The 25,312-nt window shown below is 40.7% G+C and overlaps 1 protein-coding gene across 4 annotated transcripts in view; it reads left to right on the top strand.

The window, feature by feature from the left end:
- Clip1 (CAP-Gly domain containing linker protein 1) overlaps window positions 1-25,312 on the top strand; it is a 114,903-nt gene that overhangs the window by 54,942 nt on the left and 34,649 nt on the right. The window contains exons 9-18 of one of the 4 annotated variants that reach the window (XM_076847441.2): window positions 1,815-1,875; window positions 3,556-3,588; window positions 6,767-6,871; window positions 10,594-11,538; window positions 13,502-13,618; window positions 15,852-15,909; window positions 16,682-16,765; window positions 17,603-17,759; window positions 19,549-19,714; window positions 19,811-20,026. In XM_076847441.2, coding sequence (XP_076703556.1) covers window positions 1,815-1,875; window positions 3,556-3,588; window positions 6,767-6,871; window positions 10,594-11,538; window positions 13,502-13,618; window positions 15,852-15,909; window positions 16,682-16,765; window positions 17,603-17,759; window positions 19,549-19,714; window positions 19,811-20,026 — 1,942 coding nt within the window. Of the gene's footprint in view, window positions 1-1,814; window positions 1,876-3,555; window positions 3,589-6,766; window positions 6,872-10,593; window positions 11,539-13,501; window positions 13,619-15,851; window positions 15,910-16,681; window positions 16,766-17,602; window positions 17,760-19,548; window positions 19,715-19,810; window positions 20,027-22,124; window positions 24,393-25,312 lie in introns of all 4 variants that reach the window. The other 3 variants (XM_076847349.2, XM_076847535.2, XM_076847629.2) reach the window with 3 other exon arrangements.

Here is a 25,312-nt window from a genome sequence, read left to right as displayed (position 1 = left end):
GATAAGAGCACCTTAGTTCAGTAATAACAATATTACTGCCTACCCAGGAGAGTCCCAGGTACACAGTGAGGGCCATACAGGCTTTGCCAAGGCCTGTCTTCCTTACTGGAGACAGAAACATTCAAAAACTGGCTGGCAAGGAGAGATTGAGAGTGCCATTTGCTTCTGTCCCTAAATCACTCTGACTGCAGAAATGTTCCCCAGCTCCCAAATAGTCTTGTGTTTTAACGCATAATGAGAGTTCCCATTTAATTAAAGAGGATTTTTTATTCTTAATTTTGGTAGAAGTAACAGTAAGTTTGAAGAATTTCGGTTTTTTTTTGCACTTAGAATATGAACTTTGTCTCCCTTTTCTTTTTTTAAAATTTCTTTTGTTTTAATATTTTTTTAGTTGTTAATGGACCTTTATTTAATTTATTTATATGTGGTGCTGAGAAATGAACCCAGGGCCTCACACGTGCTAGGCAAGCACTCTATCACTGAGTCACAATCCCAGTCCTATTTCCCTTTTGTTTGCACCCAATTTTGGAAAGATGCATAATGTGGGGCTGAGACATAGTTCAGTGGTAGAGTGCATGCTTAGCGTGTATGCTTCTGGGTTCAATCCCCAGCACCAAAAAAAAAGGTGGGAGATTAATAGTGTGGACATTACTTAGATTTTTCTAAATCTTCTGAATATCACTTTATTTAATTGACTTTGTGATTACATAGATTGAAACCATGCCCAGTGTCAGATTTCACAATGTGAGAAAGTAGAAAATGTGCATTTTAGAGTCAAAGAATAGGATTCTTGATGGCTTCCTCCCCAATCATTCTTCACTCCGTTCTCCTAACCTTGGAGCAGTGCAGGTATTGCCTTAGAGACATTAAAACTGGGGCCTCTTCTGCATGAGAAGCCTGCTAGCCTCACATAAACATCTGATATGAGGTGACATAGAGAGATTTGTGTTCTGCGTCACTCTCCCTTGGCTTCTCTCTTGAAAATTAGGAATAACGCTTGAAGCCTTAAGCCTGTTTCCATGAGAAAGACATTTTCCTCTTAGGCTGGTCATACCTTGTGTATCTGTGTGCAATACTGGGGACTAGACACAGAACATTGCATATGTAGGCAAGTGCTCTACAACTAAGTTGCATCCCAAGATCTTTTTTTTTCCAAATTTCGAGATAGTCTCGCTAAGTTGTCCAGGCTGTCCTCAAACTTCCAATCCTCCTGCCTTAGCTTCCCCAGTTACTGGGGTTAGAGGTGTTCACCACCATACCTGGCTAGGCTAGGCTAGTCTTGTCTTGATAGATTCATTCTGTGTTTATGACCAAGGAAACCAGTTACTTTTTCTCAATTCTTTTTTTTTTTTTTTTTTTTTTGGTACTTGGGATTGAACCCGGGGTTACTTAACCACTGAGCCACATCCCCAGCCCTTTTTATATTTTATTTTGAGACAGAGTCTTGCTAAGTTGCAGGACCTTGCTAAATTGCTGAAGCTGACCTTGAACTCACAGTCCTCTTGCCTCAGCCTCCTGAGCCCCTGGGATTATAGGCATGCACCACCATGCACAGCATTTTTCTCAAATCTTAACCTTATGCCTTCTGGAGTTTGTACCTGAATAAAACTTTGGTGTTTTCTAAATAATTAGAATATAACTATTATAAACTGGAGCCCCAAAGATGCATTTCTTTATTTTTGGGACTCCAAGGTATCCTTTTTCACTTCATCTGAGTTCTCCAGAATACTGATTACGGATTTTGGTGGGGGTACAAGGTAGCGCCATGGTCCTTAGTTGCTTTCTTAAGTGCTTCTTTTTATTTTATTCCACAGGAAAGTTGAGGACCTTCAGTTCCGGGTTGAAGAAGAATCAATTACCAAAGGCGATCTTGAGGTAAACCCTCCCAGCTCCCTAAAATTAAAAAGAGTGCCTGTATTGACAAATGTAGGTGACATACTGTGCCCGCTGACCTTTGTTGCTAGATGTTCAGGAGAGAATGGTCAGCACCCTAGCCTCTTGCCAAGTGGGGCTTTGAGCAAGGCTTTGTGGCCAAGGTGATGGTTCCTGTTCTGGAGCCTGAAGTACTTGTGTCCCAGTTCTTGTATCGGAGTGACATGTTCACTTCTGTGCTCATGTTTCAGAATTCAAAGATGTGAATTGGATTTCATTAAGTCATAACCTGGCAGTGTGTTCTCAATTTAAAACTATCCTAAGTGAGACTATACCTGTTCCTCTAATTATGAGAAATGACATTTTTTTGCAAGGCATTTTTGCCAGGTGACACCCCTGTAATTCTAGCAACTCAGAAGGCTAAGGTAGGAGGATTGCAAGTTCAAGTCCAGGCTCAGCAACTTAGCAAGACCCTGTCTATTTCAAAAAAATCAAAAGGACTGGGGATATAGCTCAATGGTAGAGTGTCACTGGGTTTAATCCCAAGTTCCAAATACATAAATAAATAAGTAATGATGCTTTTTTTGTGGTGCTAGGGTAGAAATGGCATTTTAAAAGAGTATTTTAAATTTCATCAGAATAGTCCATAACAAGGACCATAACAAAGCCTTTGTCAGCTTTGTTTTTCAGTTGAGCAGGACAAATCTTTGTAACTCTATAAAAATAAATTATATTGCAATCATTTGTTTGTTTATTTATTTATTTACTTATTTATTATTTTAAAGGAATCAGTCCTGGGGATGTGATTCAGTGGTAGAGCACTTGCCTAGCACATGGGAGGCCCTGGTTTGATTCCCAGCACCATATACAAAAAAAGAAAGTAGTTACCAGAGCGAAAAAGAAGAGCAAATTTACATTTTAGCTTTTACTTTCGTGGCATATTTAAAATTCATACAAATTTTCCTTTACAGTCAGATATCTTGCTTCTTCTTCACAATTATTCATATTAGTTTTGAATTAGACACCAGAATTAATTGGTTTTTGATGCTTTTCAAACCACTGCCAGGTATATGAATACAAATGTAAATTATCAACTTTTAAAAATTTTGCAAATACTTTATTCTTTTAATCTGTAATATGTTTTAGTGAAAGCTGCACAGGTCAGTGTGGTTCTCAGAAGGTAACATTTTTGCCACCATCACGATTCTTGGGTCCATTGGCTGTCCACACTGGGTTTCAGGGGCCCTTCCCAACAGCAGCTCTGGTTTCTTTGGAAATAAATATTTTTACAGTCAGCAAAGAGCAAGGGGAACACTTTTTGAATTCTAGTTTTACAGGATCCAGAACAGAGTGGTTTTTAATAATTGTACAGTCGTCTTCCTCATCCATTTCATATACGGTCACATTCCTTCAGTTGACTTTTGTGTTGTTCTCATCCATTTAAAAACACCCCCAGTCTCATTAGAAGTTTCATGTCATCATCTAATTCACATGAATTGTAGCCTCTGGTATTTTGGGGAGGGTTGAGTTAAAATTATGTATCTGCACGAGGCTAGCATAGTCTGTCTGATAAACTTACTTGAAATTAATCAGTCATCTTGAAAACTCTAACACATGTTGAAAACTTAGTTCAATCTCTTTTTTTGTTGTTGTTTACTTTTTTTTATTTTTTTTTACTGATAGCAAAAGAGCCAGATTTCTGAAGATCCTGAGAATGTAAGAGGGCACTTCACTGTGTGGATATTTCCCTTGTTAACACAGATTGATTCCAGATTAAAATGCTTATTGATATACTCAAATACTAACTGCATAAGCTGACCTTGGGACATTGACCTTAGTATTTCTGTGCATGTGGCTTTCAAAGCAATTATATTTGTGTCCTGAAGAAATTGTATGTAATGACTAAGCTCCACAAATTCACTTGCTTAATTAATAGGCAAGTGCTTGCTTTATAAAGAATATTTGATGAAAGGAAAAAAATTTGTCTGGAGGTCTGGCCTTCTTCACCTAATCCCTATGTCTTCTAATTTTAGTAGAATTATTCTGCGAGGGCTGATAGCATAGGACACATTAGATGACTTGCTCTGGAAGTTGTCTGATCTTGTGAGTGAGCTCCAGCACTGATGCTTCACTTGCGCTCCCCCTGCTGGCCAGCACCTTTAGTGCTATTGACAAGAAGTATAAACTCCCATTTGTAGCTACAGTATATTCCCTAGTTCTGAAACCAGAGGCCAGCATTCTTCAGTGACCACATTGTGTTCTAAATATACTGTCACTTGGACTGGGGATGCAGTTAAGTGGTAGAACGTTTGCATAGCATATATGGGCCCTGGGGTTTGATCCCCAGCACCCATCCCGTATACACACAAAATAAATTTACTATGAGGGAGCTTTTTCTAGTAGCAATGCCACTGAGCATGCTGTTTTTTCTTCCTTCCTCTGATTGAACACCCAATATGGCTGGGAGTTGGCTTAGTGGCAAAGTGTCTAACTTGCCTTCTCAAAGCCCTAGGTTTGACCCCTCAGTTCCAAAAAAAGACAAAAAGACAAAAAAAAAAAAAAGATAAACACCCAATAGAACCTCACCAAAGTGGCATTCAGAGTGCTGCTTCTGGTGTACCCTGCCAGCTGTGAATCCAGTTGAAAAGAACCCCAAAACATTTTGCTTTGATTTACTGGCACAAGAGAGTGAAATTAAAGAATTATTTTTCTTCCTATGACCCTGAAATAGAACACTCGAGTCGGAGTGTTTTAAAGGCCTGGTTCTGAAGCGGTCCTTTCTGCGGAGCTGCTTCAGTGCTCGAGTCTCCTCTCTGCTTCCAGAACAGGCTCAGCTGCTCTGCCCCCGACATTGGTGTGCATGGGAACTGCCTCCTGCCCCTCTATGGCTTCTCACGGGCCTTGCTCTCCTTCTCAGGTCCCTGTCCCAGGACTCTCCCCACAGGAAACCCTCCTGTGTGCTGAGAAAAGCCATCATTTTAAAGGGAGGCTTGTCCTGCTCTGTGTCCCATTTTTCCACGGCCATGACATGGATGTGGAACACTGGCTTCCTACTGCTAGGGATGGAAGGCCATGGGCCCCCGGTCATCTGTGTGCACGCCCTGTGGGAGGGGGCTGTGGCACTCAGCCAGGCATCTCCACATGGGGGGAATACCACAGTAAATGGCATGCAGTGATGATTTGCCCAGAGGACACTTGGGCAAGTGTCAAGGGGAGAAAGGGGCTGTTGCCTTTTCTTTTTCCTTTGGATTTCAGTTCCTGAAGCTGATTCCAATTCTAGAGCTAGATTCTTGTCAAAGTAGATAAGCTGAATGACTCTGGTTGAGGCACATGTTGGACCAAGGTGGGGACTATCCAGGATATTTGGTTCTGATTTTTTTTTTTTTTTAACATGAAGAGCTGAAGCAGGTGGAGATTTTAAAATATTTTTCACTCACCTTTTACATATCCATGATAGTTTGTTTATGCCTGATTCATAAGAAAAAGTAGCCTCGGAATGCCCTAGAGCCCCTGGAGTGCCGAGGGAGTGAGTGAAGGTGTTTGTAGCCTTGCCTCACATTCACCTCCTATGCTTACTCTGGACTACCTGGTGTCACTTGGTTAAGACTTGTCACTTTTCATTGCCTGTTAATTGTCAAGACTTATAACTCAGGCCAGTAAGAACCACAAGATATTTAAGTTAATCGGAGTAACCAACAGTTGCCAAGAGCAGCTTGTCAGTGGGCTTGGCCAGAGGATCAATCTGATGGTCCCTGGTGGGGGAGGTGGTAGGGGGAAGAGGCACATTTGGACTGATACATGGATTGCTTCAAATTGGGCAACATTCTGCTGCACTGGAGCCCACTGGCCAGTGGTTATCTTCTGTCCCTCTAGGTAATCTGAACACTATGAGTTTGTGGAGCTCCTGACTCATGCTGGGCTCTTCCCCAATCTTTGGTCTGAGTTCAGTCTCCTGCCTTTGTGCTGTCACCATTCGTACCTCTCTGACCGCTTAGCTGGTAAAAACAAGGATAAAAGTAAGCTCCTTTATAGTCTGAGCTGAACTATCCCCTGCTCTGAGCTGCTTTGTTGGCCTTTTTAGACTGGAGGGTAATCTTTGTAAAGATTGTTTTCTCAATCTTTACTGAGTTTTCTTTGTAAACCTGATTCCTTTTTTTTCTGTCCCTGGAAACAAACAGCCTTTGGAAAATCCTGTTGGAGGGAGGTTTGTTTTGGTGGCTCTGTCCCTGTCCTGTGTGAGAGCATGGCCAGGAGCCTCCCTCAGACCTTCTCACCCATCTGAGCAGAGCCTGCCACCTTAGCTTCCTTAGCTCTAGTACTTGGATGCCCTTTACAAAGACTGGTTCTTGACCTTGATCATGGCACTTAGCCAGGTGCAAGGGTCTGCTCTGCAGACTTGCCGAACACCTGATGATTCATGACCTTGTCTTCTCCACAGGGAGGTGCTAGTGATGATCATGCTGAGAGTCAGTCTGGTTTTTGAAGTCAGGCAGTCAGTAACATACACATTAATATCAAGTAGCCAACATGGGGCGGAGGGAAGATGATAGTTTATAGAGAACTATTAACTATTCTAATTTATGCTGATAAACTTATCAATATAACCTATTTTTGGCTGCATGCATCTGACACTTCATCTTGCCTCGTGTGTTTTCCATTTTTTTCTTTCTCAACAGACTCGCTCATGTCCTCTGCCCATTGTTACTCTTCCGCGCACAGAACCCATCCTCACCTTCCTCCTCATTGCAGTTCCATTCTCTTCCTTCCTCCATGCCCTTTTTATCCATCCTTTGGCAGAAGGTACTGATGGCTCAGCCTGCATGCCGCTCGCGCTCTCGTGCTGGCATGTCAGGTGGCACTGTTGTGTTCTCTTCCTCTTCCTTTTCACTAACAGACGCAGACCAAACTGGAGCATGCCCGCATTAAGGAGCTTGAACAGAGCCTGCTCTTTGAAAAGACCAAAGCTGACAAACTGCAGAGGGAGTTAGAAGACACTAGGGTAATGGCTTTCACTATCTAATGAAGCAGCCCATTGTGTGTGGGTGGTGGACGCCTCGAGTGGCCTTGCAGTTGGCCTGAGCCCTGACTCAGTGGTTCAGCCTGCTCAGGAGTTAATGAGCTTACAGCTGTGGTTAGGTATAGATGCTCATATCAGATCTTTTTTCAAAAGAATGAAGACCCCTTCCTTTTTTTAACTCTGCCAAAATCAAGATCAAGATCAGAAACTTCATGAAGTATGTGGATACTCACCACCCTCTCTGAGTTTTTTGTATCACTACCTTGGAGTTCACCTCTCTGGTTTGCCACAAGCAGTCAGTTGTCCTCTTGTTCTCATATTCTTAGTTACTGGATTTTCGAAATAATTGGTTATTCCCTGCCTCTTCCCCTGGCCTCAAGGAGGGGAAGGAAATTGGAACATTAGTTCTTTTTAATGAGAGTTAGAGTCTTTGACCCTGGTGATCTCTCTCTCTCTCTCTTTTATTTTTTCTTGATAGCTGATCTCTCTCTGCACCTCCCTCCTTCCCGTCACCCGGGAGGTTAAAGTGGGACAGGAGGGACATGCAAATGGGGAACAGGATGGCTTCTCACTGTCCCCCAGCCCACTGTGTTTGACCCTTGGAGCCAAGGCATTCCTCATGTTTTAAGCTTATTTACATATTAAAGCACCTATAGGATGCTCACATCACACCACATGCTGCTCTAAGTGCTTTGTAGGTTTTATTCAGTCTCGCCATGCCCCTAGGAAGTGGGTAGTATTATTATTCCCATTTTACAGAGGAGGATACTAAGGCACAGAGGAATTAAGCAGCTTGCCCAGGGTCACACTGCTAATGGTAATAGTGGAGCCAGAATTTTCATCTAAGACATTTGGCTCCAGAGTCTGTGCTCTTAACTACCAGAGGATATTATGAAAATAGTTTTGTGCTGAAAGATCTACGAATTAATCAGAATCACTTATGTATAAAAATGTGTTTATATGTAACTTTTAAATCATGAATTTGACTGTGATTGGCCTTAACTTTAAAAATTCAAAAATTACTCTGACACTGATCAAATTTGGTATCTTCATTTTTTCTTTCAAATTATTAGTATTTATGGGAGTTTCTTTTGGTGGGAAATCACTGACCTAAAAATCCAGGTAACCAAGTAATCTTCCTTCTCTTAATCTTAAATTTTATTTTTTAAGAAAGAAAATATTCTCAACCTCAAAACTAAAGGTTTCTTATGTGAATTTGGTTTTCAAAAAAGAGAAAACAGTGGTAATTTGGCGCTGTTTCTTTGTACTGAGAGCCAAAGACTTGATCTGGGAAATACCAGGGACCAAGTGAGGTCCAGGCCCTTCAATGTGATTGTGCTGAAGTCAGGATGGGTGGAATTTTTAATTTCTGAACTCCTCTCCCATATATCAGTATTGGCAGCAAACAACTTCAGTGCTTTCTTTTTTTGCTTTGGATAAGAAAGCATCCATTTACAGCATAGTTTATCCAGTTATTTCAAATTAAAGTGTACATGATTCCACAATTACGTTTTCTTTTTTTGATGATACTGGAGACCAAACCTAGCACTTTGTGCATGCTAGGTATATCTTCTGTTATTGATCTTTGCTCTTGGCTTGCCAAGTGTGAGAATAACCAGCGACCCATGTAAGTTTATTATCACCTCCATTCCTTCTCAGGAGCACTTTAAATTCCTCTTAACAAATTAGTCTGGTTCACAAACAGTGTGCCTGGTACTGTGAAAAAATGAGGGAAGTATAGGACATGAAGGCTAGGGTAGAGCACTTGCCTGCCATGTGTGGAGTCCTGGGTTCCATCCCCACCCAAGGGGGGAAAGAATATGGACTTTTATGGCCTCAAGCTAGTGGGAGAGGCAGATACATAATTTTGACTTCCAACAGACTTTGGGAAATAAAATTAAAAATAGAAGTAGTGCTGTTCCATAAATGAAAATGCCATATAAAAAATAATCACACTCTTATTTATTCCTTTTCCACCTATTCTTTACTTAATATTCTCTCCATTTGACTGTTTTGTTATGACCAAGAACAATTGCCCTGTTGGATTTAAGGGTTTTATGCTATAGACCTTGTAGGGAGCTTATTACATGTTTTATTTCTTATTTTTAGGTACCAAATTCTTAGTCTATCCCCTCCCCAGAAAATAGTATGAAAATGAATTAACACCTTTAACCTGAAGCATCTGTAACCATGAAGCTCGGCAGTTCCAGTCAACTCTGAAATATCTAATGGCTGGTTGTGCACTTTTAGACTTGCATGCTTTCCTTTCCTTTTCTCCTGTGCACACTATCAGTATCACAGCCCACATAGGTAGCCAGAGGAAATGAAAGGAACTTTTTTTTTTTCCCTGTCCCAACAAAGGCAGTATGGGAGAGGAGTCTTAAATTCAGAGGAGTTTTGATCCTTGAAAGTTGGGACTCGCTGATATTTTAAAATCACTTGTGTTCCCTTCTATTTCCCAGGTTAGTCAAATAATTTTTACATATGAAGCTACTATTTTCCACACAGTGCATGCCCTAAACTGCCTGTCTAACAGGTAGCAGGGAGAATCATTTTCTATGACTGAAAGGGCACAGGTTTAGACAGTGTTTTTCCTAGCTCTGGGGTGTTTATTTTAAGACCTTTAGAACTTAAATAGAATCCAAACATGTAGGAGTAGCTGGGAACTTGCATTTTTGACATACATTCCAGATGATTAATGGGTTGGGAACCACTGGGTTGGGGCAACCCGATTTGTACGTCAAAATGCTGATAGAATTATGAAATCCAGAAAGGGGACCATCTGTTAAGAGCCTAATGTATAATTAACTTACAGGTAAGCAATCATTCTTACTTTGTTCTTTTAAAAAAAGTTAGTAAATTCTTTATTATGCAGTTGAAGCTTTTACTATTCAGGTGATAATGTTATTCATTGAAACATTTAGTAGATGATTTCAGACTTTTTATACTAGTGCTATCTAATAGACTTGGAATATAAGCCACACATACAGAATTTGTGAATTTTGTGGTACCCATATTCATTTTTTAGTAAGCCACAGGAGAAATTAATTTTAATAACACATTTAAACCAATATATTCAAAATTTTATTATATAATCAGTTTAGCATATTGTTAAGAAGATATTTTATATTCTTTTTCCATTGAGTCTTCAAATCCTGATGTGTCTTATCACCTCACCCCAAAGGAGCCGCATTCAGGGCTCAGTGCTGTGTATGGCCAGTGGCTTCCTCCTGGATGGCACAACTCCATAGCCACCAGCATTGGACAGAGGACATTTGTACAGCCTTGATGAAGTGGGGTGGAAAAAACTGGGCAAACTAAGAGCATTTGTTCCTCAGGGGCCTATACCTGAGAACTTCCAAAGTTCCTGTTAACTTATTATTAATTAGTGGGTACTTCTCTGATTTATGCTTCTTTAAAGGAAGAAAGTATTTTTGGAGTGACTTAAACTGATATTCATTTTAGATTTTTCTTCAGCGTATCAAAAGGTGGAAGTTTGCCAGAGATTATAATTTTGAATTGGTTCTACCAGAATTGGGCTTTTTAAGCCATTATCACAGTGGGAGATAAATTCACCTGTGGGCATTTGTAATGGTTTCACTGTTGCCTGAGATAAGGTAGTTCTTACCATCTTCTGGAGTAAAGAAAATTATCAGTGATTTGTTATTTAAATTACCTCTTTTTCTTTGGAATGCTATTAATAGGTGGCTACAGTGTCAGAAAAGTCACGGATAATGGAATTAGAGAAAGACCTAGCGCTGAGAGCACAGGAAGTGGCTGAGCTCCGAAGAAGGCTGGAGTCCAGTAAGCCTGCTGGGGACGTGGATATGTCACTTTCTCTTTTGCAAGAGATAAGCTCTTGGCAAGAAAAGTTAGAAGTCACCCAGGCTGACCATCAAAGGGAAATAACTTCTCTGAAGGAGCACTTTGGGGTCCAGGAAGAGACATATCAGAAGGAGATAAAGGCTCTGCACACATCCACAGAGAAACTTTCCAAAGAGAATGAGTCCTTGAGGAGCAAGCTTGACCATGCCAACAAGGAGAATTCAGATGTGATAGCTTTGTGGAAGTCCAAACTGGAGACTGCCATTGCATCCCATCAGCAGGCGATGGAGGAGCTGAAGGTGTCCTTTAGCAAAGGGGTTGGGACAGAGTCCGCTGAGTTTGCTGAATTAAAGACGCAAATAGAGAAACTGAGAGTAGATTACCAGCACGAAATAGAAAATTTACAGAACAAACAAGACTCTGAGCGGTCTGCGCATGCTAAAGAGATGGAAGCCCTAAGGTCTAAACTGATGAAGATCATTAAGGAAAAGGAGACCAGCCTGGAAACCATCCAGTCCAAACTGGACAGAGCAGAAGACCAGCACCTAGTAGAAATGGAAGACGCCTTAAACAAATTGCAGGAAGCTGAAATAAAGGTAAAGGAGCTAGAGGTACTGCAAGCCAAATACAGTGAACAAACCAAGGTCATTGATAATTTTACATCACAGCTAAAGGCTGCCGAAGAAAAGCTCTTGGATCTTGATGCACTTCGGAAAGCCAGTTCCGAAGGTAAATTGGATATGGAGAAACTTAGACAGCAGCTTGAGGCAGCTGGAAAACAGATTCAAAATTTAGAGATTGAAAAGAATGCTGAAAGTGACAAGGTTTGTATCGAAGTCCTCCATCTTTTTTTTTATTTTATTTTTATCCTTCTCTGTTGGTTTTTCTTATTTTGCATTGTATGTTACTTTTGAGTTGAGGTCATTCATCCCCCAAATTCCTTATTTAATGAAAACAAATTGTGTAGCGCTCCTAATTGAATATAATATATAGTGTCTTCTTAGGATCTCAAGTATGGTTTCATGTTGAGGAGATTGGAGAAAATAACTGCCCAACTGGTTTAGTTTATTTTGGTTCCTTGAATCTGCGTACTTTATCTACCACTTCATCTCTAGACTATGATGTGAACTCCTGTGTAAGCTTAATTCTAGTCTATACTCTGTTTAAATAGAGAACTCCCTGTGATGGTGGGGTTAGGTAGATGAATGGATGGATAAGATAAAAACATAAGTTTGTCTCCTCCTTTCCCACCCACATCACTGCCTTGTCTGTAGGATTATATATGAAAACAGTGTGAACTGAGTGCTTCTAGACTATTGTGAATGAACATTTGTGATAAATAACATTCACAGAAGGTCAAGAGCTCAGAGCCCTTTGCATTGCCACTTGAAGTTTGCATTGAAGTTTTCTTCCATGCCATAAGCAAACAATCTGGCCCTTGCTTTTTTGGGGGGTGAGGGAAGGGGATTAAACCCAAGTGCGCTTAACCACTGAGCTACATCCCCAGCCCCGCCGGCCCTTTGTAGTTGTAGATGGACAGCATGACTTTATTTTATTTATTTTTTTTTATGTGGTGCTGAGGACTGAACCCAATGCCCCTCATGTGCTAGGCAAGCGCTCTACCACTGAGCCACAACCCAGCCCTTATTTTTTATTTTAAGATAGGGTCTCACTAAGTTGCTTAGGGCCTCTCTTAAGTTGCTGAGGCTGACCTTGAACTTGTGATCCTCCTGCCTAAGGCTCTCATTATAGGAATGTGCCACTGTTCCTGGACTGTCCCCTGCTTTTTTGAGGGAAGACAAGTATGCTTATGGCCAAGACATAGAAACTATTGTGAACTATCAGCCAGCTCCGTTTCTTACTAACTAGCCTTGTTACATGTCTTATTTATTTTTAAGGACTGCTTGAAGAGATCTTTCCAGTCCTACCATGGTTGAGGTGGTGGTACTGATGCTGAATGCTCTGAGCTTTTTGTGGGAGAAGCTGCTCCCACAAAAGAAGGAAAGGTTGTCTTGGTTAAATGGGGAGAGGTGAGGACAGACAAACCGCAGATGTTGCTATTACCTGTAGTTGAAGATGACAAAGCTGTGGAAATTTTCTCTAATCTCCTCATGTGGTTCCAAAACACCAATCAAAACACAAACATTAATTAGAAGAGAATAAGTAACTAATGGTTGGGTCGGGTCACTTTTTTTACGTCAAGATTTAATGAAAGCCAAGTTCTGGTGGCTATTGTCTAGTGGATTTCCAAATTTGTTTTGAATGTATATTTATAAAAGTATGGAAAAATACAGACCACATGCACCCACCATCCCTATTTTAAGGTTTTTTGTTTTTTTCCTTGTTTTTTTAATGATGGGGATGACCCAGGGCCTCCCGTATGCTGAGGTTAGGCTGTATTGCAGAGCTGCACTCTCATCATTAAGGTTTTTAACATCCAGGAAGTAAATTGGTCAAGGAGCTCATTTAGGAAGTAAGCATTGTCACTTTGTGCTTCGTTCGAATTTTGCTGGTACTCAATTTTAGGTGTGAGAAAATAGTGTATTTTGATAAAAAAAAAAAAAAAAAAAAAAAAAAAACCATTAGACAGATGATCATATCTAGAACTGATTATTTGAAGTCATTGGCGTCTTAGAATTTAAAAAAAACCCCTTTTTATTCCTTTCAGTTTTGTTTTGTTGTGTTTGTTTCTTATAATTTTTTTATATTTGTTTTGTTTTTTCCTTATCATTCTTTTTGTTTCCTTTTTGTTCATTTGCTTCTATACCATGTAACTCTGTGTGTTAGGCTAGTAGCATTGCCAGAGAGCTCCAGGGAAAAGAGCTAAAGCTTACTAACCTTGAGGAAAATTTGAGTGAAGTCAGACGAGTGAAAGAGGCTTTGGAAAAAGAACTTCATATTTTGGTAAGTACCTATTGGGAACCTGATTCTCAGGATTTCTGGCCATTTCCTAATCTTGTTGTTGTTTTTTAAATCTCCATAAAGAGAAAGATTAAGCTATTTCTTTTCTCCTTCAAAATGCCTATTTAAATTGAGTGTATTGGCTATTGGCTGATAAATATCTTGAGGGGAATTGGATTAAACAAACCGGCAGTAACGGTAGGTATACTTTTCTTTTTCTCTTGCCTTTGGTAAAGCACTGCTTTGGAACGTTACTCACTGTTTAGCTTTGCTGAACCTGGAGCCCTGCCTAGTTGCAAACCCAGCACTTTATGTTTCTTTGCTGGTGAGGCTATGTCTTGTGCTGTGCCTTCACCTCCTGCTTTGTGATCTTGCTGGGCAGCAGCAGCCCAGCTATCCTGGTCTTCAGTACCCTCCACTGGTTACAACTTGCTGTATTCAACCTTAGGTAATTACTGTCTTTTTCATATTTCCTCTTAATTCCAGATTTTGAAACAGATTTTTTTTAACCTTTTCTCAATTTTTTCCCCTCCCACTTTGCCTTCTACACCAAAAACCTGATCTTAATCAAAGCTGGTAATTGTGAACAGGGGCTGTGGTACTCATGTGTCATGGAAGAGGAAAGTCATAAACCTATGAAGAAACTAGACAAGAGAAATGGTAGCAACTCAGAGTCTGTTGTTCCAGCTCTTCCACAACCTACCTTCCTGTTCCCCACTTGCTATACTTCTCAGCTAACCCAGTGGTAAACAAAAAAGTATATGATTTGATTTTTTTTTCCTTTTTTTTGGTTACTATGGATTGAACTCAGGGTATTTTAACATTGACACATCAAGCCCTTTTTATTTTGAGAAAGTGTCTTGCGAAATTGCTGAGACTAAACTCAAACTTGGAATCCTCCTGCTTCAGCTTCCTGAGTTGCTGGGATTACAGGTGTGCACCACTGCACCTGGCTATGATTTCTTATCTAAATGTTACAGATTTCTACTTTTTTTTTGAGTACCAGGGATTGAACTCAGGGACACTCAACCACTGAGTCACACCCAGCCATTTTTTGTATTTTATTTAGAGACAGGGTCTCTCTGAGTTGCTTAGTTCCTCGAGGTTGCTGAGGCTGGTTTTGAACTTGCAATCCTCTGCCTCAGCCTCTTGAGCTGCTGGCATCACATGTGTGTTCCTGCATGCCCGGCTCTACTTTTTTATGATAATTATACAGCCACACTCTTCAATGGTGGCTACTATGCACATAAAATTAAATGAATTAAAAATAAAATTGAAATTTAATTCTGCTCTTACACCAGCTACATTTTCATTGCTCAGTAGCTGCATGTGGCTAAAGGCCAAAGAGCAGTTGAGAACATTTTCACCATCATACAAAGTTCTGTCGGACAGTTCTGGCATATAATTTTTTAGCTACATTTTGTGAAGAAGTTGACTTGGAAATCACCCTTTTGTGATTTGGTATCCTTTAAGAAAATGTTTTGAGTTCCCCATTTCTCTGTCCCCTTCCTACACTTTCAGGAAGCCTTGGTTTTTTCCTAAATCAGAGTATCCCTCTATTTGCTCTTTGGAGAATACAAGCCACCTCAAGTTTGGCTTTGGGAATAACACAAACCAGCATTCTAAGGGTTTTGATGGACTTTGGTTTGTATGTCCATCTTTTAGTAATCTTAGTTAGAAATATTCATTTAAACATTCTCTGGGGTAATCAGCTCAAAATTAATCTCAGGACAGCCAGGATAGTGGTTTTATCATGGCTTGTTGTCATATGTAGAAAAGGAAACCTTGAACAAATTTCTGAGACTGATCTAGAATCAAAATGTTAGACCTGAATCTAGTTAAATTTCTCAAGTTATTCTCAGAAATAAAGAAATCCAGAACTTTTTCAAGCAGACTTCTGAACAGAAAGTTGTTATTTGAGTGTAAGCAATGTGACAGAGCATGCGCAGGCACCACATGTGTATGCCTATGTGTACATCTACATAAGTGGATAAGTTCCTACCCTTGGTACAGGGATGCACACACACTGCGCATGCACGGGCTACACATGCCTCACTTACTTGTATGTATACATGCACTTGTGCACGGTACACCTTTGGCAGTAATTGGTACTTGTATGTTTTAATGAAACAAAACCAGCAACACAATGTAGACAGTGTTGTGGTTGTAACTGATACCTTTTATCATTTGAAATCTCTCTTCTGATTATCTGGTTCTTTTTTTTTTTTTAATTAAGAAAGAAAAATTTGCTGATGCTTCGGAGGAGGCAGCCTCTGTCCAGAGAAGTATGCAAGGTATGTCTCATGACAGTATGATCAGGTCACCTTAGGGCACGTCACACTGCCCCACTGGAGCTAGCCACTCAGTACACCGTTTCCACAGTCTAATCTCATTGTCCGGGCATTGCCAAGTGCGCAGGAATGCGCGATTCTATTGGCTTCCCCAAGTTTCACACTCCCAAGTAATTCTTTTTTTCTTTTGGCTTAAGGCTTAGTCCGTAATACAATGTAAGTATTCCTGGGAAAAGTGTTACCTTGTTTGAGGTTTAGTCATTGATAGCTTAATTGAGTTTTATTTGGAAGGAAGAAAGAGATGTGGGAAAAGGCTTGGGAGCCTGCCTGAGATACACATGCGGGAGGGAGAGAGCCACGCTTCTTCTGCAGCGTTCTGAGGGAACGCCTGGAGGTGGCGCATGCCTGTAATCCCAGCCTGTAATCCCAGTGATTCGGGAGGCTGAGGCAGGAGGGTTGCGAATTCAAAGCCAGCCTCAGCAAAGCGAGATGCTAAGCAACTCAGTGAGACCCCCTCTCTAAATAAAATACAGAATAGGGCTGGGGAATGTGGTTCAGTGGTCGAGTGCCACTGAGTTCAATCCCCAGTACCTGCCTTCCCCCACCCCGACCCCCTCCAAACAAACAAACAAACAAAAAACCTAAGGGGACATTTCAGCATTCCTGGGCTGTCAGATCTCACAGGCATATGATTTGATTGGCTTGTAAGACAGCCAAGCTCTAGATAGCCTATTAAATATGAAATATAGTAAACTTTTAACTTTATTCTAAATAGAAACTGTAAATAAATTGCACCAAAAGGAAGAAGAGTTTAACCTGCTGTCTTCTGAATTGGAGAAGTTAAGAGAAAATTTATCAGGTAAGAAACCTCTGGTTACTAAGCAGTAAATACAGTAGGTTTCCAAGGATTCGAGATGGCTATCGTGTGCCTCAGTGACATATCTGCTGTTGAGGCATGACCTCTTCCCACGTGGTGATATAATGGGTGGATACTTGTTTGCCATCTGTGACCCAAACAAGTCCTCTGCTCTGTCCTCAAAAGAGCCCAGATCCACCACTCCCATCACTCCCATGGCCAGCCTTGACCCCAGCCCAAACATCTTTAACTGCTGACCACTTGCTCCTTGTTACTGCCCTTGCCTCAACTTGTGGTTCTCAATGCAGCAGCCAGAGAGTGAGCCTTTGAGGGCGAAGTCAGGTCCCATCACCTCTGTCTTCGAGACCTTCAGGCAGCTCCCATCTCGCTCACTAAGAGCTGTGGTCCTTACCCCAGGCAGGCCCATTCCTCACGGTCTCGCCCTGGACTCCTCTACCCCTCGCTCCTTCCACCCTGGCCACCTGAGCCTTTGCTGATATTGGACCCAGCAGACATGTTCCTGCCTCTGAGTCTTTTGCACTTGACTTTCCTTCTTCCTTCATTTTGGTCTTTACTTAAATGTTCCCATCTCAGAGAGGCTTCATCTAGAATTTTAACCTTCCCAGCTCCATTCTCTGGTTTTAGTTTTTCCCCTTAGCATTTATCTCTATTACATTATTATTTTCTTTATCTTGTTTAATGACTGTCATTTTTGCTGGAATGTGACTTTCTTGAGGGTGGGGCTTGCAGTATACAGTCACCCCCAGAACAAGGATGTACTCAGTATATCTTTCTTGCTGTTAACAAGCAGTGCTATTTTTTTTTTCTATATGTGTTTAGATATGGAGGCGAAATTTAGAGAACGAGATGAAAAAGAAGAGCAGTTGATAAAGGCAAAGGAAAAATTGGAAAATGACATTGCCGAAATAATGAAGATGTCAGGAGATAATTCTTCTCAGCTGACGAAAATGAATGATGAGTTACGTTTGAAAGAAAGGTCTGTATGAACATGAAGAGAATGAGTGCCCGCTTTAGGTTACACTTTGCAGCAGGGTCTATACATGGAGGGACCACAGGGTTAGAATTGCTGTGTTTTAAGATTTGTGTGTCCTATTCTTTTTTTCCTTCCTTGTGTGTGTTTGGGGGTGGGGGGCATTGAACCCAGAGCCTTGCGCATGCTAGGTGAGTGCTCTCCCACTGAGCTACACCCATAGACCTTTGTTCCTTTCTGTTACAACCTCAGTTTGTCCTGAATCAACTGGGTTTTTTTTTTTTAATTTTTGCTATGGGTTTTACCTATATCACTTGTCGAGAGAGGATGGAGTTAAGGAATACAATATTATTTATAGACTTTTTGGTGATTTGCAAAGAAATGACAATAACATTTTTTACAGGCAGTTAAAGGTATTTTTAACTTCAAAGTAATGATAGGTAACACTTAGTGAAGAGTTTACTTTGTGCCATGCACTATATTGACAGCTCATATGGAGTGCATTTTCTAATTCTCATAGTAACCTGATGAGGTGGGTATAGTATTCTTTTTTTTTTTCCTTTCAGTGCTAAGGATGAAACCCAGGGCCTCACACTTGCTTAACAAGTAATCTACCTCTGAGCTGAGCTATCTCCCTTTTTATTTTTTAAGACAGGGTCTCACTAGGTTGCCCAGACTGGCCTTGAACTTGTGATCCTCCTGCTTCAGCCTCCCGAATAGCTGGAATTACAGGCCTACACTACTTGTTATTAATTATCTTATTATTCCTATTTTAAAGAAAGAAACTGAGAAACCCAGACTTCCTGGGGTTGAGTAACTTGCCTGTGGTTTCAGATTTGGCTACCTGGAGCCCTGTTGCTCTTGCTACATGGTACTTTCTCAGTCTTGAGGCTTAATGTCTGTTCTTGTCTTTGTTATGAGGTTCTTATTGCTTTGGATTTTTTTTTCCTACATAGGCTCTCAAAAAAAAATTTTTTTAAGAGAGAGAGAGAATATTTTAATATTTATGTTTTAGTTTTTCGACAGACACAATATCTTTGTATGTGGTGCTGAGGATCGAACCCGGGCCGCACGCATGCCAGGCGAGCACGCTACCGCTTGAGCCACATCCCCAGCTCTCAAAATGTTTTTTATACAGCAGAAACTTCTCAACAGAATTTTTGATCCATTAGAATTCTACTTCTCAAAGTGTTAAGACTTGGAAAATGACAGGTACACCATCCATTCACCCCCACACACTTCAGAGGTAGTGGTGGTTGGTGACCAGGCCTGATGTGAGGGAGGTATGCTGCACAGGTGTTATACAGGTAGAATCAAGAGGTGCCTACATGTTGCTTCCTGTGTTCTATGATTCATTCAGTAGCCCATCTTCCTGGAAGTGTCGAGCTTTCCATACATCCTTTTCCAGCCACACAGTTCTCTTTAAGCAAGAAATTCCAAGCTTTTTATTGCCGTTTTTGCATTCTTCCCAAGAGGTATTTTTAATGAGTTTTTGGTAATCTAGTCTGCTGAAAAAATAAATTTTCTTTAACATGTTTATTTTTCACTATGATCTAAACATAAAATAATCTTCACATTGTGTTAGTTGTCACTCTAAATAAAATATTTAGAACTATCATAGTTGTTAAAATTATTTAAGCAGGTGATTTTTTTTTTAGTTTGCCTAGTTCAGGTATTAATTACTCATAAATTTTATAATCATTATACAATTGTTATTAATAGTATACTTTTAATGTAATTCTTAAATTTAAAACATTCTTATGACCTGGCACCTTGTATTAAAACTTTTTTCCAGATGTGTGGAAGAATTACAGCTAAAACTTTCAAAGGCCAATGAAAATGCGAGTTTTCTTCAGAAAAGTATTGGGGAAATAACTCTTAAAGCTGAACAGAGCCAGCAGGAAGCAGCCAGAAAGCACAAGGAAGAAAGGAAAGAATTGGAGGAAAAATTGTTGGACCTGGTAAGGAGAGAGCAAGTGGGACTGTTGGCTGGCATGGAGGGCAGGGTTTTCCTGATTGGGCCAGATGACTCATTCCTTCCCTTGGGGTCTCTGCAGGAAAAGAAGGTGGAAATGAGCCACAACCAGTGTCAGGATCTGAAATCCAGGTATGAAAAGGCCAGTTCTGAGATGAAAACAAAGCATGAAGAAATCCTGCAGAACCTACAGAAGGTGTTGCTGGCCACGGAGGAGAAGCTGAAGGCTGCCCAGGAGGAGAACAGAGGCCTGATGCAGGAGATGGAGGACCTGAAAGTACAGGCTGACAAAGCCAAAGTAGGTCCTTGGGGTGTGCTGTTGTGGCGTTACAGCTCACTCGAGTTCTGCACCAAGGCTGCAGTTGCTTTGAAAGCAGTGGCAGACACGAAGCTTGAGCTGAACTTCACAAATGTTAACCGTTATCTCTGGACTGCAGGGTGGTGGATTGCATTTCAGGTCACTTCAAGCTTTTTGTACCAGGTACTCTTCCTTCTCAGCATGGAGATGGCTGCAGGTCTTTCCCCTGGATGTATTATGTAGCCATCACCACCCCCTTGGCTGCTTGTTTCTAGCTGGCACAAAGCATCCTATGCTGCTGGAGCTGTCTGCCTGCTTGTAGTAGTTTCCCTGGTGTGGGAAAAGTGTTTTCCTCTCCTCTTGGCTGAGCCTGCTGCCACCCTGCACTGGGGTTAGGAGAGGCAAGCTGCCAAAAAGCAGGAGGCAGAGCAAGGCCACATACGAGCCAGCAGTTAGAAATGGAGAGAGCCTTCTTGGACAAACAGAGCTCTCGCAGGAGAATTAGAACTCTGGATGCCTGGCACAGGGGCACACACCTCTAATCCCAGCTACTTGGGAGGCTGAGGCAGGAGGATCAAAATTTCAAAGCCAGCTTTAGCAACTTAGATTTGGTCTCAAAATAAAATTTAAAAAAGGGACTAGAGATGTAGCTAAGTAATAGAGCATTTGCCTAACCTGTGAGACCTGGGTTCAATTCAGGTTTAATTAATCCAAAAAAAAAAAAAAAATTTTTTTTTTAACCAAAAAAGGGCGAATTCCAAGAGGGCTTATCAACAAGGAAGCTGGGTTCAAGGGCAGTGAGGAAACATCCTCTTAGTGAATAGAGTAGAACTTGATATATTGAATTTCAGTTTATGGTGTTCAGGTTGCCTCTCTGCCCCAATATTTTCTTTGACGCTGGTAACTTAACTTCCTACTACAATTGAACTTTTTTATTGCTCAAAGAAAAGTAAATACTTATCTTTTTGTGTTTTTAAAGTATTAGAGAAATGTTTATGTAGGAGTTTAGTAGAAATAAATTAGAAAATAACTTGAGACAAATCCTATCGAAAACTTCCTGCTGATTAAGGTCGTATGACATAGTGCGTGTCAAACATAAGAGGCAGCAGCTTCCCTCTGCCTATGCTGGCGGTAAGGCTCCCTCTTCTCCGTAACTCTCCAGTTTTATATGAGCCATTTAGCACTGGTTATGGCTCCCTATCTTTTGTTTATGTGGTTCCTTTATTTTAAATATTTTTTAAAATATTTTTTTAGTTGTAGATGGACACAATGCCTTTATTTTATTTATTTTTATGTGGTGCTGAGGATCGAACCCAGGCCTCACATATGCTAGGCAAGCGCTCTGCCACTGAGCCATAGCCCCAGCCCTGTGCAGTTCCCTTGATCTGGACTCGACTTCGAGTTTTTTAGTATTTCCTTTAACATGTGGTAGTCTGACCATACCACAGCATTTTTTGTTTGTTTTAATATTTTTTAAAATTTTTGTTGTATTCATTGTGGTCAAATTATCTTATAAATCAATATATTTTTAAAAATCTACTCAATCACCATAGCCTATAAGTTGTTCTGTATTTAATAAATTACTGGGGCTAAGCCACACTCAGCCCAGTGACTGTCATTTTGGCAAAGTCATGCAGTTAGGTTGAAAAGCATCAGTTTATTTTCCCTTGCTGTCATCCTCTCCCTTGTATTTGGTTAATATATACTCATTTTTTGTAGTTTTTTGTATATTTAAATTTTTTTCTATAAATCCTTTCTATAATAGCAATAATTAGATAATAGGAATGGCAAGAGAATCTTATGCCCTGATGCCAAAATCAAGCTACTCTTTTTATTTTCTAGTCTAGGGAGTTATCAGGTTGTTTCAAAGAAAATCAGCGAGTAGATTTATAAGCATGTTGCAAAGCTGACTTTGCTTTGTATCATCCCTTTATGGGCTGTTTCTCTGGTTTCTTCCCCTTATTCACATAGTTTCTGTTAAGTTTATGGTAGAAAATTTTAGACTTTTACCATGTAGGCTACATTAAGTTATTTGGGCTTGCATTTGTCTGCTTGATTTCATTTTTGTTTCCATTCTTTCCATCTTCTGTTTCTGTAGTCGCTAACTTATTTGTTAACATCAGCCAAAAAAGAAATTGAACTAATATCAGAAGAGCTGAGGGGTCTGAAATCAGAGAAGCAGCTTCTTGCTCAGGAGGGGAATGCTTTAAAGTTAGAAAAAGGTTCGCTTTTATCAAAGATTGTAGAAGTGGAGGCCAAAATGACTTTGCTTCAGGAAGACCAGCAGAAACTGTGGTCAGTGAATGAAACTCTTAATTTAGAGAAGGAGAAAGTCTTAGAAGAAAAACAAGATGTTGAAAAGCTTTACCAGCAGGAACATCTCCATAAAGAATCTTTGGCTGTCGAGAGAGAGAAATTGCTTAAAGAAATCAATGTTGCACAGGAAGAACTCTTAAAGATACATAGGGAGAATGACTCTTTGCAAGCTTCCAAGGCAGGTGTGCAGGTGCTCATTGATGAGCTCCGGTTCCTCAAAGATACCATGACAGCTGAGTCGGAGAAGGCGAGGACAGAAAAAAACCACTTGGAGGATCAGATCAAGAAGCTTACTGCAGAAAATCTCCTCTTAGTAAAAGATAAGGATGACATGATTCAGAAGCTTCAGAGCGCTTATGAGGAGCTAGTCAAGGATCAGAAAGCTTTGGTCCAGGAGATTGAAGAGCTCACGTCAGAGAAGAAGTCAGTGGTAGAGAAGAAGTCAAGCCTTGATAATGCATGCCTGGTCCTGAAAACAGAACGAGATGACCTCCTCCAGAGAAACAGAGACCTACAATTTGAGAAGGACGTGCTGCGTCAGGGTCAGGAAAAGCTGAATGCCAACTTGGAGGCTGCCCTCCAGGTCAAGCAGCTGCTCAGCACAGAGGCTGGGACGCTGCGCACGCAGCTGGACTGTGCCAGCAAAGCACTGAGAAAGGCTGAGCTGGAGACAAGGCAACTTCAGGCCACCAACACAAGCCTCACAAAGCTCCTGGAGGAGATTAAGACCAGTCGAGCGATCACAGACTCTGAGTGCATCCAGCTTCTCCACGAGAAAGAGACTTTGGCAGCCTCTGAAAGGAAACTCCTGGCCGAGAAGGAGGAACTTCTAAGTGAAAATAGGAATATCGCTGAAAAATTCAGCAAGCGCTCGGAAGAAGCCACCCATGTCGAGAAGAGCCTGAATGAGAAGATCACATATCTAACTTCTGAGAAAGAGATGGCTTGTCAGAAAATAACTAAGCTTAAAAAGCAACAGGAGAGTCTCTTGCAAGAAAAATCAGCCCTGGAAATGCGAAATGGAGATTTACTTGCAGAGAGAGAAAGTTCCATCAAAGCCATAGGAGACCTTAAAAGGAAGTATGATCAAGAGGCTGCAAACAAAAGGATAATTGTGCATGAGAAGATGAAACTACTCAGCAGTGTTGATGCTTTGAAAAAAGAACTTCTAGAGAGAAAAAGGGAAAACCAGGAACTGGTGACCAGTAAGTGTGACCTTTCTTTGATGCTGGAAGAGGCTCAAAATGCCAAAGAGAATCTTGAAAAAGAACACACCAATATGATGCAAGCAAAGGAGAATCTGAACGCTGAGCTTAAGACTTGTTGCTGTGAAAAGAACATTTTGCTGAGGGATGGCTTGAACCTGCAAGAAGAATGTCAGAAGTTGAACAAGACGATCCATGAAATGCAGCAGTCCTTAATGCTGGAAAAAGAGGCCAGAGTGAAGGAAAACGAGTCATCCTTATATGAAAACAATCAACTCCACGGGAGAATGGTGCTCCTGCAGCAGGAGGTGGAGGAGTTAAGAGTGTGTACTGAACAGCTCCAGTCTGAGAAATTCACATTAATCCAAGAAAAGACTAAATCGGAGCAAAAGGTGGTAGAGATCATTAAAGAAAAGGAACTCTTGAGTGTGGAAACAGCTCAGCTCGCTGCCAACATAGAGACCCTGAAAAGCGATTTTGCTACCTTGTCCAAGTCCAAGTTGGAACTGCAGGAGCTGCACAGCTGCCTCTCCAAGATCCTGGGTGACCTCCGGCTGAACCATGAAGTGACTGTGGCTGAGAGAGCCCAAGTGATACAAGACAACAAGAACCTTCTGGCTGAGAAAAGAGAGCTGATGCTTAGAAAGGATGAGATCCTGAAGGAGAAGGAAAAGCTGGAAGAAAGCTACTTCATTCTCCAGAAGGAGATTAGCCAGCTGGCCCAAACCAATAGCCACATTTCAGCCAACCTCCTAGAATCTCAGAGTGAAAACCGTACTTTGAGGAAAGACAGGAGCAAGCTTACCCTTAAAATTAGAGAGCTTGAGACTCTTCATTCATTTACGGTAAAGTGAGAGGTTCAAGTATCAAGATCTCAGACTCCTTACTAACCCTGTGCATTAACATTAGTGGCTTAGTTGATTTTTCCTTATTGTTATTTATGCAAATCCACCTCATTAAATGGGTTGCTTTTATGTTTCCAGTTGTTCGTTACGATCTGCAAGGGCATTTATTTATTAAATGCCTGAGTGCAGACGTCTTACCCCATTTGGGAAGAAGTTGCAAACTGTGAATAAAAAGAATTTATTTTTTAACTTAAGGGGAAACTTTGTGAAAAAACTAACTGTGGTTTTTAGAGTCTTAAGAAAATAATAGACTGGGCACAGTGGCACACACATGTAATCCTATCAACTCCAGAGCCTGAGGCAGGAGGATCATAAGCTTGAGACCAGCCTCAGCGACTTAGCAAGGCCCTATTTCAAATCAAAAATTAAAAAGGCTAGGGATGTGTAGCTCAGTGGATTCAGTCCCCAGTACCAGGGGAGAAAAAATAGGCAATGATAGAATGGGCATATATTAAACTATAGTATCTGCTGTTTGGCTCTTAACTGTTTGATTGGGTCTGTCCATTGGAGTTGAATGATTTCACTGAAATCTCATGACCAAGGATGGGGCAGGTATAACGTGGAATGCCCATGAAATTCATTAGACTAAATGAGAATGTAAGTAAGTGCCTAGAAAGCTTTTAATTTATTTTTATGATTATTTTTATATTAGGCAGCTAAGAATTTACCTCCAATTTGCACACATCTTTTTTTATTCACAGTCATAATATAAATTCATTATCCATAGTTTCTCTCATAGACTTTTCCATTAAATGCTTCTCATGAAACACCTCAGTTTTATGTTATAAATGCCCAAATAATTTTTATCTTGTATGGAAGCTTTCCAGCCTAAATTGAGTGATTTCAAAAGCTCCAAATTT

Source organism: Callospermophilus lateralis, chromosome 1, assembly GCF_048772815.1.
Source record: "Callospermophilus lateralis isolate mCalLat2 chromosome 1, mCalLat2.hap1, whole genome shotgun sequence".
Lineage (NCBI taxonomy): Eukaryota > Metazoa > Chordata > Mammalia > Rodentia > Sciuridae > Callospermophilus > Callospermophilus lateralis.
This window is presented reverse-complemented; position numbering and strand designations above follow the sequence as displayed.